At 37.0% G+C, this 16243-nt stretch overlaps 3 protein-coding genes across 4 annotated transcripts; 2 read left to right on the forward strand and 1 right to left on the reverse strand.

Annotated features, from left to right (window-relative positions):
* Positions 1-29: 29 nt before the first annotated feature.
* On the reverse strand, positions 30-2357 carry LOC103931224 (gibberellin 2-beta-dioxygenase 6). The gene is made up of 3 exons (XM_009340651.3): positions 1519-2357; positions 649-979; positions 30-449 (listed from the first exon to the last, which is right to left on the reverse strand). Exons 1-3 carry the CDS (start codon positions 1959-1961, stop codon positions 231-233), a joined length of 993 nt encoding a protein of 330 aa, XP_009338926.2. The 5' UTR covers positions 1962-2357; the 3' UTR covers positions 30-230.
* A 1534-nt stretch (positions 2358-3891) lies between these two features.
* Positions 3892-5546, forward strand: LOC103931223 (PHD finger-like domain-containing protein 5A). 2 transcript variants are annotated; one of them, XM_009340650.3, is made up of 2 exons: positions 3892-4128; positions 5061-5546. In XM_009340650.3, the coding sequence occupies exon 2, from the start codon at positions 5079-5081 to the stop codon at positions 5409-5411; it is 333 nt and encodes a 110-aa protein (XP_009338925.1). In that variant the 5' UTR covers positions 3892-4128; positions 5061-5078; the 3' UTR covers positions 5412-5546. The 2 variants fall into 2 exon arrangements, with proteins under 2 accessions (XP_009338925.1, XP_009338923.1); XM_009340648.3 differs by having other exon boundaries at positions 3899-4104.
* Positions 5547-9497: 3951 nt separating this feature from the next.
* Positions 9498-15595, forward strand: LOC103931222 (protein PSY3). Its single transcript, XM_009340647.3, has 2 exons — positions 9498-9585; positions 15244-15595. Exons 1-2 carry the CDS (start codon positions 9498-9500, stop codon positions 15396-15398), a joined length of 243 nt encoding a protein of 80 aa, XP_009338922.2. The 3' UTR covers positions 15399-15595.
* The last annotated feature ends 648 nt before the right edge of the window (positions 15596-16243 follow it).

The following is a 16243-nucleotide window of genomic DNA, read 5'->3' on the forward strand; positions in this document are numbered from 1 at the left end:
TCATCAGCCATTTTAGCAGAAAGTTAAACTTCATTATTGGAGATGCTTTAAGTTAATTAGACCATTAACACAAAGCCCAAATGCCCAAAGTAAATGAACACAAAAGAAAAAAATAAAATAAAAGATTAAACAAAAAATGTGATTTCCTTGGAACCCACATTTTTCTCTGCATAGCTTACAAACATACAGTTATGGCCCATTTAACATGATCAATTAACAAACCCTCCTCACTAAGCTCTGAATCTCTCGAGCCCAACCTTATACCCAACACTCTTTAAATCTTTCTGCACTTCCTTCTGAAAGTCACCATATGTAAAGGGCTTGTAGTTTGAGCTCCGAATCACACTGCCTTCTCCAGGAAACACAAAGTAGCAGATTGAAATTCTCTCTTTGCTTCTGTTCACCTTCACTCTGTGCTTCACACTCTTGTATTTGTCGTCGCTTATCGCCTAAAACCGAAGCACAAATTCCGTCAACAAATATTCATCAAACAAACAAGAGCCATACTACAGTCAATCGTCTTCGCGCATGTGCGATTTTGACCAAAAATGAAGCTTACGTCTCATTTATGATCATAAATCGCTCACGCGTGCACAACCAACGGAGCTTAGCAAAACCTAAGTAGTTACTTATGCTTAATCATATGACCTGCATCATGTCCCCGAGGTTGACAATTAGTGTGCTGGGAGTTGGGTTTACATTGAACCACTCGGTGTCTTTGAGAACTTCGAGTCCACCGACATCATCTTGGTTTAGTATCGAGAGCACAGAGCTGTCAGTGTGGACGTCCATGCCCCATGCAGATGCAGATGCAGAGTTGGAGCAATGTGGTGGGTAGCGATATAGACGTACAAGGCCAGTGGGATTGGATAAGTGGGATTTGGATTCTATTGGATCCAATCCAAGGCTTTTTACCATAGCTTCAAATATAGTTGTGGCTAGCCTGGCTAGGTGTTTCCCATATTCTTCCAGCACAAGGCTTTTGAGACACAGAGAAATTATACCCTTTGTTAAACAAGTCCATGTATAAACGTAAAGAAATATTATCGTTTGTGTGTCGAACTGTAATTCTCAGTTAAAATAAATTTCTTAATTATATGATTTCATAGAACTAGCACAAGACTCGTGAGATGAAAGAAATATTTTTTTGAAAAATTTATCATATGCTTTAGTATATGTGTGACATTATAATCTAGAGAAGTGACTACTTAATTGTAGCGGCAACACAATATTTTAAATGAAAATTAGAGAAATCAATTAGAAGAAGAAAAGACGAGACCATTTTTCTTAAAGGTAAAACTAAGTGCTCATCTTTTTTTATCTAGACAATTTTCTTATTTTTCTTCAAAATATCGTAGTACCTTTACATGTAAATAATCATTTTACACCAACTTTACACCTTCTACTACACCAAACAATCACCCAACCAATGCAATGTATATACATTAGAAACAAAATCGAATGGGGTCAAAATTTCCAAACCATGCTTTACAGCCCAATGAATGAAAAGAAATGTACCTGAAAGAAGCAACTGTGGGATTGTCAGTTTGGAATTGACTGAGTTGAGCTAGAGGGACATTCAGTCCTTCAACCCAATTGATATTCTGGAGGGTACTAGTACCCTTTGTTGATAAGGCTGCCCCAGATGGAGTAAGGGCAGGGGTACCCCAGAAGTAGGACAGAGGGCTGGTGATAAGGCTCTGTTTGGATTCAAACGGCAGGGAAAAAACCGCTTTGGCATGCTCTTCAAGTTGGGTCAAAAGGGTTGGAGGAACTCCATGGTTGACCAAACGAAAAATGCCCCAATACTCACATGCCTCCCCAAGTTTCAGGCTCTGGAGATCCACCAGAGGAATCGGATCCTCCAAATCATGAACTGGGTTGACTTGGTCATCCGAATCAGCGGCCTGGGTTGAATCTATGTGTGAACGGAACAGAGGAGGGTAGGATTCAGAAGCCATTTTTTTCTCAGAACAATGGAGGTTATCGTCTTGTTGTTGGGCAGGAGGCTGATTCTTATAGCAAATGAGCAGCCAAGAGAATGGGACAGTAACCGTTTTATAGTGAGACGAAGGGCCATTTGTTTACTCTGGAAGTGGGACCAGGATGTTGTTTCTATATATTTTGGTGCCGACAGGTGTCCTAGGGTCCATTATCTGACCCTAGACAAAATCTATGAAAAAAGAGATTGACAAAATGATGGATTGGAAAGGTGGCTCCTAAGTCCTAAATCAGTCATGGTTCTGCCTGTGCTCATGTGCTATTTTTACTACTCAATGTTTAACCAAGATGTTGAAACTATTGGATGCATCTGAGTTTGAACGGTTAAATTATGATTGTCAGAATTTAGTCATACAAGTCTAGCCATCAATTACACTAATGCATGAAAGAACACTTGGTCTCGATGGAATTTTGGCATGCCGGTTGGGGAAGGGGAAGAGAGGGAGGAATCCATTTTCAGTTCGGAGCTTGTAGATTGGAGCAAAGGATGGGGTGGGATGGATTACATGAGGAAATGAGGTAGAAGGAAAGGGTGGGGGGAGATGGAAGTTTAGATTTGAAAGGGCACGGTCTGAGGAGTGGAAGTGTGGAAAACTAAATAACATACAAGCAGTAAAAAATAAATAACGATAAATGCCGAAGAAGCTGCGATAAATGCTGAGGATGCATGCTACCGACGCATAAAATTGTCACCAGAGACGATGATTAAGGGCAGACCAGGGGAAGGTGGTGGCTTTTTAGGAAGGAGGGATAGGAGGAGAAGAGAGGAGGGTGAATAAAAGGAGGGGCAGTGGTACTACCGCCGATACTAAACAGGCGCAAGGGGCGGCGGCTGATTGGGTGTGGTTTGTGAGAGAGGTTTTGGTGTTTTTGGTAAGAGAGAGAAGGGGAAGCAATAAAGGGTGGTACTAATACACCAAATTCATGCACTAAATAATGTGATGCGCCTACACTATATATATTTTTATTAAAATAATTAATAAAATTCCAACTTAGATTAAATTACAAATTTGATTGGTGTCACATTATTTGGTCTGCTTAACGTTATTCTTTTACGAATTAGGAACTTCGTATGCCTTGATGACATGTGAATGAGAAAAGAAAAAAAAAACTCACATTTTTTTTTTCTTGCGAAATTTCTTTAATGCTCATGATTTTTTTCCTAATATTCTCTTTCAATTATGCATGGAAGGTTATAATAGTATTATTATTGGTTTTTGGTTAACGTTAAGTTTCATTAATAGATGATATATATAGAATATGGAACTTTATAGAGAGTAATCATGTTTATGCACCATGTTGCAGATTTATCACACCAATCTCCACTCCTCTTAACAACTAACAATTTAATCAACTAACGCCATTGTTTGTCAAAAATAAAAAAGTAGTATAGATTAACAAATTATAAGGTCTTTGGGGATAGAAAAATTCACACAAGGTATTTACTTTGCTTGCCCGATTGTTGAATTTACTGTCATATTTTATATATATTTGAATAGCAAATTCGATAGTAATTTATTTTTTTACTTTTTAATGTAAATATATCGTTATATTAAATGTCGTAATATAGAATAAGTAGTTTGAATTCTATTTGACTCCTTCAAGTTAACTGTATCTTATCTTTTTTTTTTTTCTTTCCAGAAATGATTTTTACATAATGATTCATAATATGAATGGTTTTGATTATAAACGCGAAACTCCGTAAATTTCTTACAATATTTTTAAATATTATACCGTTAATGGATTAAATAATTAATTGTTAAAGAAGAAAAAAAATTAATAAAATCAATTTTACATCATAGTACATAAACATAATTATTTTTTGTCGTTACCTAAAATGTTATAGGCCCCTGTAGCGAACTACTAAATCTGGCGAGGATCGTTTTCCTTTGACAACCATTCATAGTGGGCCCCTTTTAGTACCGAGTCTACCGACTTGAAAGCCTGGATTGTTCTTGAAACATCAACCGCTTCTCTTTTCCCTTATACAGAGGTAGAGCAGAACGGCGTCCGGCTTTAGTTTTGCTCGAGTTCTTTACTCCCGGCGCGAGTTTGCATCTCGGAGAAGTTAGAGGATACCTGAACTTGCCTTCTGCGGCGCAGGTTAGCCTCCTGTGACAAACACTTGTATGATATATGCTCATTATCTTCGTTTTGTGAGGTTAATTTATTTGATTTGATTAGGTTCCTATAACAAGGAAAACAATTGATTTTGGTTTTTGTTTTTCCTTCATAGTTTCTTATTAGATTTTAGAAATTTTTAGGTGAATTTTCTGTTCGTTGTCCGTGTACTACTTTCTTTTAGTTTTTTTTTTTTTTTTTTTTTTTTTTTTTTTTTTTTTTTTTTTGTTGATTTTTGTCATCAGTTATGAAGCTTGATAGTTGATGATAGATGGTTCATGTTTGTTTAATGCGCTCTCGTTAATACCTGTATTCGTGGTCATGAGTGTTAGGTTAGTCGGTGTTGATGGGAAAAACTTTTGACAGACTGACAACGAAACATGGTTGGTAGATTGTCTTTCATATTTATATTGTGTTATATTAGACCATGTTGGTGTTGGTCGAATGAGTTAGTGAGTCTGACAATGCAACTTGGTAGATCATTGAACTTATTCATGTCATGATATATTAATGGAAGAATTGACAGTCTAACAACACGATCTGATTATGTTAGATTAGACTGCGTGACAGGAATTATTAATTATCATGTTTTGGTTTGTTACAATTCATGTATTTGTTTCTTTAGGTGGAAGTTTGATTGATGCTCATGTATTATTTAATATGTTCTGTTTGCATAGAGCTCGCGGTATTTATGGTTATGTGCTTGGGCAATGGTTTTTATTCTATCTTTCGGCATTGTCCCAACGAACTATTGACAGTCTACAACACAATATGTTTGATCGCGGTTCAGTTAAGTTCACAACATATATCGTATATACGCTAACATGATCGGTTAGATTAGACTGCACGACAAGAATATATTAGTGTTCATGTTCTTTATTTTTATCAATTCCAAGTCCAAATACTAACCCCATTCAACGTTGGTCTGATGTCTGCAGATCATTACAAAGTGAGGTATGGCCAAACATCACCCTGATCTGATTATGTGCCGGAAACAACCAGGGATCGCCATTGGACGGCTTTGCGAGAAGTGTGATGGCAAGTGTGTGGTCTGCGACTCCTACGTCCGTCCTTGCACGCTTGTGAGGGTTTGTGATGAATGCAACTACGGATCTTTCCAAGGCCGGTGTGTAATCTGCGGCGGGGTTGGAATTTCCGATGCCTACTATTGCAAAGAGTGTACGCAGCAGGAGAAGGATAGGGATGGATGTCCAAAGATTGTGAATTTAGGTAGTGCGAAAACCGACCTCTTTTACGAACGCAAGAAATATGGCTTTAAGAAACGATGATCGTAATTAAGCATCACTAAGATGTACTTAGATGTTGTAACGATTTGTATTTGGAGATTATTACAAGCATATTTAGACTCCTTCGTGTAATGAGTTTCTCTATCAATCTATACATGGCTACAGGTTGTACATCAATCTAGTTTTGTATCTGCTCTCTGTTTTCGTTAATGGTACTTGAAGGTCAAAACCTAAAAAAGAGAATTAAAGCACATATGAGCAGAATAGTACCACAACAATGGATTAAGATTATTTCCCCTCTAAATTTCCTACCCATCCTCTCATAAATGGTCATTATTAAGTCACGTTAACTTTTTGTGTTGACTTACCGACAAAGGAAAATGAAATGAGGGAAGGGGAGGGGATTTGAAGGGAAGAGAATCCTACTCCCACAACAATCTATTATATCCAAAGTGAATGGAGGGGCCTCATGTGGCTAGGCGTAGAGCCGAGATGAAGTTCTGACCATTTGTCAGAGAAAAAAAGAACGAATGAATCTTGTAGGCTCAATAAGACATTGTCCCATTGTTACTGTATGGTCGAATTAATTAAAAAGTAGGAAGAATTTGTGAGTTTAGAGAGAGAATCTCTCTTTCAACTGAGGACATCACATAACAACTATTGATAATATAGTATTTTAATACATGGCAATTATCTATACCATCTGCAATGCCACTAGAATAATACAAGGGTTTTTACCACAAATGGTCTTGAAATTGACCCTTACCATCAACATGGTCTTTGAAATTGAAAATCAATGAATGTAGTCCTTGAAAATAGGTGTCGCAAATCAAAATGGTCATTTCGTCACAATTTTGTTAAAAGTTCCGTTAAGTGCTGATGTGACACATAAATGGGCTCCATTAGATTTACTAATTTTTATCACAAATGGTTCGTAAAATTAACCCACACCATCAACATGGTCTCTGAAATTGACCCACACTATCAAGATGGTCCCTGAGATTGAAAATCGATCAATGTAGTCCTTGAAAATAGATGTTGCAAATCAATATGATCCTTCTGCCACAATTTTGTAATTTTTTTTGTTATATGCTGATGTGTATTTAATAATTAATTAAAATAGTTGTCTAAATGCATTTTTGCACAATGAAATTTTTTTTCTTATAGTAGGGCCTACTTCAAATAGAGATCCCTTCCATAAATTCTCAAATGCACAAGACTTAACCAAGGCCTAAGAGGGGGCGAAGAAATAGTTTTCAACCAACAATAGACGCACCTTGGGTATAACCTCATTATCTCAAGGCAGACCTCCATATTCTTTGCATCACCTGACCACTAGGGAAGCACCAAACAAGCTCTCCAATATTAAGAATGTGAGGATGTGACATCCCACGTCGCCCAGGGGAGTGATCCTTATATGTATATTCCCATCCTTACCTAGCACGAGGCCTTTTGGGAGCAATCCCATGATGGGCGATCCACTGGGAAGTTGCTCGTGAGTTCCCAAAAACAAAACTGTGAGGGAATGGTAAGCCCAAAGCGGACAATATCGTGCTACGGTGGTGAAGCGGGCCCGGGAAGTGATCCGCCCGGGGCCGGGATGTGATAATTTGGTATCCGAGCCTAACCCTGGCCGTGGTGTGCCGACGAGGACGTCGGGCCCCTAAGGGGGGTGGATTGTGACATCCCACATCGCCCAGGGGAGTGATCCTTATATGTATATTCTCATCTCTACCTAGCACGAGGCCATTTGGGAGCTCACTGGCTTCGGGTTCCATAGGAACTTCGAAGTTAAGCGAGAAGGGGGCTAGAGCAATCCCATGATGGGTGACCCACTGGGAAGTTGCTCGTGAGTTCCCAAAAACAAAACCGTGAGGGAATGGTAAGCCCAAAGCGGACAATATCGTGTTACGGTGGTGGAGCGGGCCCGAGAAGTGATCCGCCCCGGGCCCGGATGTGACAGAGGATGTTGATCGCCTAAATGTTAACAGTGATGTCCTAGAAGTTGTTGCCAATCGGCGAAGCCGTCACCAAATGTGATCTCGATCCAGGTTCAATCCAGTGAAATGTGTCAAAGTGTGTAAATATGGGTATATTGAGATTTTTTTTTATATAGAATACAGAGCGAAGGAGATAGAGAAATGTGAATTAGGATCGGAGGTGATTGCAGGATTGGGTTTTTTTGTTGACAACTTTTTTTTTAACTATTAAATTATTAAGCCTATTTGTAATTTTTTTTTATAAATTTAATTAGACTTGTATGACCCATTTATCTGTCGCATCAGCACATATATAATTTTTCACAAAATTGTGACGGAATGACTACATAGATTTGAGACACTTGCTAGACTATATTGATGAATTTTTAATTTTAGGGACCATTTTGATGTTGTGCGTCAATTTCAATGATCATTTTAATGTCTCGGGTCAATTTCAAGGACCATTTGTAAGAAGAAATGACTTATAGGGTCCATTTATGTGCCACAACAACACTTAACAGAATTGTGACAGAATTACCACATTGATTTGCGACACCTATTTTCATAGACTACATTAATTGATTTTCAATTTCAATGACCATCTTGATGGTGATGGTCAATTTCAGAGACCATTTGTGATAAAAACTTATAATACAATGGTAGTAAGATAATTTTTCTCGTGTTTGTGAAAGAGAGGGAGAGCCAAATGGGAGGCTATTTTGCCATGCTCAAGTTCTTTAGTAAGATGGATGCTAGCTATCTTCTTCTTTTATATTTCCCTACTTGTCTTTTCCACTCAACCGTTGCCACATAAACTCCAGTATTACTTAAAAGTTATAACTCAATATCTAATGTGTTGAAAATCTAATTCTTTAAACAACAATGGAGTTCGCATGGCAACAAATGAGTGAGAAATGCAAATAGAGCAAGATAAGAGGAAAATGTAAGTATTTATTTCATTAATATAAATGTACGTTTACTTGTAGTTGCATCGAGATTGTTTTGAAAAAATATTTTACTTAGATTAGTTCATTAAATTTGAATCAAACTTATTAAGTTGAAACGATATCAGTAATTATATTTGTGTCGGTAGTATTATACTATCACCAAACGTTGTACATGCAGACTAGAGTAGAGTGTGTGAAACAGCTAATGGCAAAAAAATAATACACATGATTACAACTTTTGAACGAGAAAAGGAAGCCGCGGCCTGCTTCTGTCTGGCAATGGCTTGGCTACCTTATCTGGTAATTAAGGGAGGAGATCGACATCAACACCGTTAACTTTTAAAAGTCAGCATCTTCAGATGCACTCAACTTTTAATATGGTAGTATTATTAGCATGCAAAGTTTTTGTGTGTATTGAAAGGAGAGAGGATCCTTGCTGAATTCTCTTTTGTGAGAATTCTGGAGATCCTTCAATTACATTTATTTATCGTACATCGTGTGATTAGTTTTTGTCAGGTACTATTTATATTTAGTTTTAAATAAAAAAATTCATAATGATTTCTGATCGCATGATGTACGATGAACAGATGTGATTAGAGGATTGGACAATGATCCTACTGGTATTGAAAGCATATGTTATATATATGTATGTATGTATGTATGTATGTATGTATGTATATTATTTTACGTGTTATATAATAAACGATATTATAAAGATATATATTTTGTTATTTTGAGGAGTTTTGAATTCTGGGCGTGGCTCACTTATGTCCATCATTTTACCCTCCTTACAACTTTTAAAATATATTAATATAAAACAAACACACGTTGCTACAAGTTAAGTAACGTTATGTGGTGGTGTTACGGTTACACCAAGAAATATGAGCTCGTTTAGATGTACTTTTAAAATTACTAAAGCGTTTTTGGTAAAAATATTTTTAGAACCAATTATTAGTAAAAATGTAAGTAAATTCTAAAAAAACACTTACAATGCTTTCTGGAAGACTCAACTAGTGCTTCTTGCAGAAAGCACTTTTAAGTGCTTTTGGAACCAAAAAACATTTTATCTAAAAATGCTTTTAATCATTTTAAAAGCACATCCAAACGAGCTCTATATCGGTTTGGCATTATTCAACCTATAAATACTGCAATATTGGTTCATTCATCCTTCTGGTGTATGATTATCAGAGTCAACCAGAGAGATGGGATTTGGAGGTACTCGGCTGTGCGTATGTCTCTTGCTTGCCTTCGCTGTAATTTCTTCTGCTCAGAACACCGTTCTATTCTCAGGTATGGATATATGTTTCTCTCTCTACCTATATCTTCTTCAACCACTTGTTCGCGTAAAACTTGCCTCCAACGAGTCGATTTTCATACCCTCTCTCTCTGTGCATCGTTCTCCATTGATCACGTGAAGAGCAAGGGATGTGAAACGCGTTGCAGGCAAGTCTTTCTCTTACGGTCCTTCAACTGATGCATAGAAACAATCATCTCCAAAGGCATTGAATTGCTCTCCTTTTCCAATCTTGTTCTTGGAACACAATGAGTTCTGTAAAAAGTAAAAACTACAGAAATCGATAGAGTTGCTTAGTTTGAAATTGGAAAATTATTATGTTGGAAATTAATTTTATAATACTGTGTATATTTTGTCTCGTTACGATATATACAATGAACCTTAATATATACTAATTAATATTATTAAGAATATAAATCTAGGAATTAATTATTCATTGATCAGCACCGTCTGGTATCCGTTGCCTGCGTTTTGGAATCAATTGGGTTGGGGGGTGTGGAAGTGTGTGCAACACCAGATGGGTTTGGCATTCATACTCTCATCTCATGCATCCATAATATATATATATATATATATATATATATATATATATATATATATTATGTTTTGTCTCTTTTATATACGAATGATTTGTATATTTGCTAGTTGTGCTTATGGACACTAGTATTCACACACCAATTGAGACTTTGTGGGCCCATTCTATAATGTATTTTAACGATTTGAATTGTTTATTTTTTGAAATATCATTTATTGATTATTTTTGCAAAAAATTAGACAAATTCAAAACCATTAAAACATTCATTAGTAGTGAAGTAAATGGTAATTAAGGATAAAAATGTAATTACACCTAGCTACAAGAGATAATACTTAGAGGTTAAGGAATCTTGGTTAGTTTTGGAGGTTTTCTTTTCTGTTAGCTATGATAGCTTTTGTATAAATATCCAAAGTGTAATGTTATTCATTTTATCAATGGAAAGATACTTTTTCTAATCTGGTATCAACCGCCTATAATCTCACGACACCTCTTCGATTCAATTTTCCTGTTTCTCTCTGCACCGCCTAATCTTCTTCATCTTCTCCAATCAATCGATCGATTTCTTGATCTTGATCGTGATTTCTTCTTCCACCTATAGCTATGGTGACCTCTGCATCTCCTTCTTCAGAATTGGATTCTCCTGTTTATCCGTTTCCTAATGTAATCACAACCCTAATTCTGCAATGTCTTCTTCCATTACGATCCAAAATATTGGATCCATGGTTCCAATCAAGCTCACAACTACAAATTACCTGACATGGAGTGCTTTGTTTGCTTCGATCTTCCGTCGTTACAATCTTACTAGTCTCATTGATGAAACTATGGCGGCGCCGCCCAAATTTCTTCTTGATTTGTTAGGGAATCAGACTGCAACTCTCAATCCAGCGTATGTCACTTGGTTTGAGAATGATCAAAACATTCTTATCTGGATTAATTCAACTCTTTCTGAATCTCTAATTCTTTACACGATTAGCGTGACTTCTGCTCGAGAACTTTGGGTGAAATTGGAATCGCAACTTGTAACTACATCTCAATCTCACATTCATGAGCTTCGATCTCGTCATCGCAGTCTTGTTAAAGGTGAATCAACTGTTGCTCAATATCTCCAGCAAATTAAAGAAATCGTAGATGCACTTGCAAGTGCTGGTGTTCCAGTTGAAGATTTAGAACTAATCTCAGTCACTCTTCATGGATTGCCTTCCAAATTTGACTCTTTTGTGGATGCTATTCAGTTTCGTATTAGATCCACGACTATTGATGAATTAGATTCAACTCAATAATCGGAAGAAAATCATTTCAGCTGCATCTTTTCAGGTGTATAATTCTTCTGTTGGTATTCTTTCTTTGCCTGCAAACCCTAATCCTCAAGCTTTTGTTGCTCAGCATGTTCCTAATTTCAAGAATCAAGGTCGCAATGTGGAATGCAATTATCAGAATACCAATTGTGGCAATTATCAGACTCGTGAAAACTATAGATTCAACAATGACATGAATAGCTATTCTTGAAACACCACTCAAAAATTCAATTGCGGAGCTCACAACAATTTCTCTTCCAACAAAAAATCTCTTGTCAGATTTGTCGTCAACTAGATCATGAAGCTTGTGATTGTCCTCATCGTATAGATCAAAATTACAATGGAAAATCTTCTCATTCTATTATGGTTGCCAACACTTTCAATTCTACACCTACCTGGATTGTAGACTTCGGTGCAAGCTCGCATATGACAAATTCTTATGCAAATCTTCAGAATCCAGAAGCATACAATGGCCCTGAGCAAGTGTATATCGGAGATGGCAAAGGTTTGCCTATTCTCCACTCTGGATGATCTTTCTTCGGGGATGCTGTTTTTTAAAGGTCCAGTTCAACATGGATTCTATCCTTTTCACTCAGCATCATCTCCTGCTACTTCTCATCAAGCATTCACTGTATCTGTCAAAGCTCCAAGGCATCTCTAGCATCAAAGATTGAACCACCATTCTGTTAAGATCATAAATAAGTTGGCATCTCAATCATGTATTTCTATTTTTGATGGTTCAAATAAGACTTTTTGCTCAGATTGTCCACTAGGGAAATGTTTTAAACTTCATTTTTCTAGTACTACTTGTACTACAAGTAAGCTTTTAGAACTTATCCATACGGATGTCTGGGGATCATCACCTACAGTTTCTCACCATGGTTTTAGGTATTATGTCATTTTCATAGATGACTATACACGATATTGTTGGTTTTATCCCTTAAAGTGTAAATCTGATGTACTCTCTACTTTTATGCAATGGAAATTACTTGTTAAATTCTCTGAGTACAAAAATTACTGCACTAAGGTCTGATTCTAGTGGAGAATTTGTTAGTATTGCCTTCTCTAAATTCTTAGCTACCTATGGAAGTCAACATCAGCTTACTTGTCCTCACACCTCAAAGCAAAATGGGTGTACAAAACGTAAGCACATGCATATAGTTGAGACTGCTCGGACTCTTTTGATAGCATCTAAGGTGCCTCATTATTATTGGGTTAAGGCTTTTGCTACATTAGTTTATCTTATCAACAGATTACCAACTATTTCCAAATCTTCTCTTTAGCAGTCTCTTTTCAAGAAAGTACCAGACTATAAGTCACTCAAGGTCTTTGATTACAGTTGTTCCCCTTGGTTAAAGTCGTACACATCTTCAAAACTGGATCTTAAAAGCAAGGCATGTGATCTTCAATGAGTTGACTTTTCCATTTTATACCTTGCACCCTTCACCATCAAATCCTGTTACCTCCCCATTATACCAATCTCTCATTCTATCATCCCTCAATTTTACTATTTTTCCTCATCATACCGTATCTACATCAGATTCAGTAACCACATCAGCTCCATCAAATCTTGCAACCTCATCAAGCCCTCTATCCATATCCAATTCTGTACCCACATCAAATCCCTCAAATCTTGCAACCTTATCAGCTTCTGCAATTCCATTACATCTTACTTTTTCACAGTCTACCTCTCATATCAACATCCACCCAATGCAGACAAGATCCAAGTCTGGAATTTTCAAACACACAGCCTTAACTGCAACTAAGCACCCTATTCATCCTCATTTTGTAGTTGATTATGTACCTACAACCTACTTACAAGCTTCTAAACACTCTCATTGGCACACAACAATGCAAAAGAAGTTTAATGCTCTTCTAAAACTGGTACTTGGTCTTTTGTACCTTCATCCTCTTCTCACAATCTTATGGGATGTAAGTCGGTTTTTCGGATCAAAAGGAAACTAGACGGCTCTATTGACAGGTATAAAGCCCGTTTGGTTGCTAAAGGGTTTCACCAATAAGAAAGCCTTGACTATACTGAAACCTTTAGTCCAGTGGCCAAACCTATGACCATTAGACTTATTCTAACTCTTGCAGCACAATATGATTAGTTCATAAATCAATTAGATATCAGTAATGCCTTCCTACATGATACACTTACTTACTGAATCAGTGTTTATGCAACAGCCACCTGGCTTTGAAGATCCATCAAAACTAACTCATGTTTGTCAACTTCACGGATCACTCTATGGTTTAAAACAGGCTCCTCGTGCTTGGTATGACAAGCTTCATAATGCTTTGCATTCTCTTGGGTTCTCAGGTTCTCAAAGTAATCATTCTCCATTTGTGAAGAGATATCCCACTTTGGTATTCATCCTAGTCTATGTGGATGACATATTGGTAATTGCTTCATCCCCTGCAGCCTGTCAAGAAGTTATAACACAACTCAGTGCTCTTTTCCCCATTAAGGATCTTAGTGCTCTTCAATACCTTCTTGGCATTGAAGTCAAAAGATCATCATCAGGTTTCTTCATATCTCAAACAAAGTACATTTTGGATCTCTTGACAAAAGAAAAAATGAAAGGGGCTAAACCTTGTAGCACTCCTCTAAGTACAACCAAGCTTGATCACTCATCTCATCTTCTTGAAAATGCTTCTGAATACCGATCTTTAGTTGGAGCTCTTCAATATTTAACCTGGACATGACATAATCTTAGTTTTGCAGTCAATTTGGTTTGTCAGTTCATGCACAGTCTTAGAGTTTCACATATGCAAGCATTTAAACACATCCTCAAATATCTCAAGGGTTCCCTTGATCATGGTTTATGGTTCGCCAAGTGTTCCAAAGCTCCATCTATTCAAGCATTTTCATACGCCGATTAGGTAGCATATTATTTGGATAAAAGATCCACTAGTGGTTACTGTATATTTTTTGGCAACTCACTAATTAGTTAGAGTGCTAAAAAGCAACCCACTGTTGCCAGATCATCAACAGAAGCTGAATATCGGTCTCTTGCAAATGAAGCTGCTGAAATCACTTGGCTATGCAAATTGCTTGCTGATATTGCTTATCCTCTGCCTTGCTCTACAGTTATGGTGTGATAATGTCTTTGCCATATCCTTAGCAAAGAATCCTATTTTCCATGCTCGGACCAAGCATGCTGAAATCGATTATCATTACATTCGTGAAAAGGTTATGGCAAACCAAGTATCTGTGCATTTTGTTTGTCCACATGATCAAGATATTTGTATCAAGTCTCTATCCAAGCCCAGGTTCTTGCTTCTGAGAGACAAACTTCAACTGAGAGTTCCATAGTTTTGTTTAAGGGGGGATATTAAGGATAAAAGTGTAATTACACCTACAAGAGATAATACTTAGAGGTTAAGGAATCTTATTAGTTAGTTTGGAAGTTTTCTTTTCTGTTAGCTGTGACAGCTTTTGTATAAATACCCAAAAGTGTAATGTTATTCATTTTATCGATGGAAAAATACTTTTCCTACTAAATGGTTTTGGTTCTACAAAAAAACTTACGCTTATTCCAAAGGTCATATTGTTTCAGATTTGGATGGTTTTTGGTAGACATGATATTTGAGAAAAGATCTAAAATAGACAGTTTAGATCATTAAAATACATTACAAAATGAATCCTACAAAGAAGTGCGTAAAAAATTATTTACAAAAAGTTGTGTTACGGATATGTTTCCTGTATAATCCTTGTATTCGTCAAGAAGGTGTAGATTTATCGGTGTAATGTAGTAAACATTAATTGCTGGAGGCTGATTTTCTTCTTTTCTTTGTTGGTGTGCTTGGTTACCGTACTATAGATGATGAGGTGGTAATGGCAATGGAGATGGAGGGTAGGTCTTTGAGGGTGACGACAAACGACTACGACGACCCAACTGCAAATCGTGGGCATGATCCCTCCGCCTTCGCCTCCTCAAGGGTCAAGTCCGGCGGCGGAGGTGGCCGAAAAGGCTAAAGCTAATGGACCAATACATTGCTCAATGCTTGATTCAGAAAGGCTTATGTAATGCTTCATATATAACATATTTTAATTGCTTTTTTAATTGGCGTAACCTAATTGTTGTATTAAAAAAAAATGGTATTCAAGATCTTTGCTATATTAATAAATAAGTGATGATGCAAGCCTTCATGGTCTTTGCCATATTTTCTTGATACCATTGTCGGCTCGGAAGAAGCGTAGTGGATACGGCAAAGGTTTAGATAAGTAAGGAGTAAATTGTAGCAATGATTATTCAATTTTAATCAAATTGGAGCAATGGTTCCTTAATTAAAAAAGCATTATCATTGGTCCCTCAACTTATAAAAATGTGTACAAAATAAGTTATGTTAGAATGACCATTTATACAATTAGGGTCTCTCAACTCGTCAAAGTGTGTAATTATGATCATTTTCGTCAACTACGTCAAAAATTTTGTCAAAACGAGTTACTTTGGAAGGATCATTACTACAATTGGGTTAAAATTAATGAACTATTTCTCCAGTTGAATTAAAGTTGAGGAATCAATGGTAATAGATTTTTAGTTGAGGGACCATTGCTCCAATTGAGTTAAAGTTAAAGGACCATATCTACAATTTACTCGATAAGTAAGCATGCATAAGCCGAATATGGCTCTCTTTCCCACCTCGATTACCTTTTTGTTGGCGTAGGTGCCACCGTATTTTGGCACAACTAGGTGCCTGCCACCGTTGGCATGAATCCTACAACTGGGTGATGCTGGCGGCATTGAGGCGAGACCAAACTGCTGTGGCAATGATGATGCGGCGACGGTGAGTGCTGTTATGGTTAAGGATTGGATTCAA

Source organism: the organism of the source record quoted next, unplaced genomic scaffold (assembly GCF_019419815.1).
Source record: "Pyrus x bretschneideri cultivar Hongxiangsu unplaced genomic scaffold, Pyrus_bretschneideri_v1 Contig39, whole genome shotgun sequence".
NCBI lineage: Eukaryota > Viridiplantae > Streptophyta > Magnoliopsida > Rosales > Rosaceae > Pyrus > Pyrus x bretschneideri.

Bases quoted from the DNA above. Each gene is read 5' to 3' on its own strand.
- LOC103931224 (XM_009340651.3), bottom strand. From the start codon at position 1,961: ATGGCTTCTGAATCCTACCCTCCTCTGTTCCGTTCACACATAGATTCA. The intron at 980-1,518 runs GTACATTTCTTT...GTGTCTCAAAAG, and splicing joins CCCACAGTTGCTTCTTTCAG to CCTTGTGCTGGAAGAATATG. The intron at 450-648 runs GTCATATGATTA...CTTCGGTTTTAG, and splicing joins ACCTCGGGGACATGATGCAG to GCGATAAGCGACGACAAATA.
- LOC103931223 (XM_009340650.3), top strand. From the start codon at position 5,079: ATGGCCAAACATCACCCTGATCTGATTATGTGCCGGAAACAACCAGGG.
- LOC103931222 (XM_009340647.3), top strand. From the start codon at position 9,498: ATGGGATTTGGAGGTACTCGGCTGTGCGTATGTCTCTTGCTTGCCTTC. The intron at 9,586-15,243 runs GTATGGATATAT...ACCGTACTATAG, and splicing joins GAACACCGTTCTATTCTCAG to ATGATGAGGTGGTAATGGCA.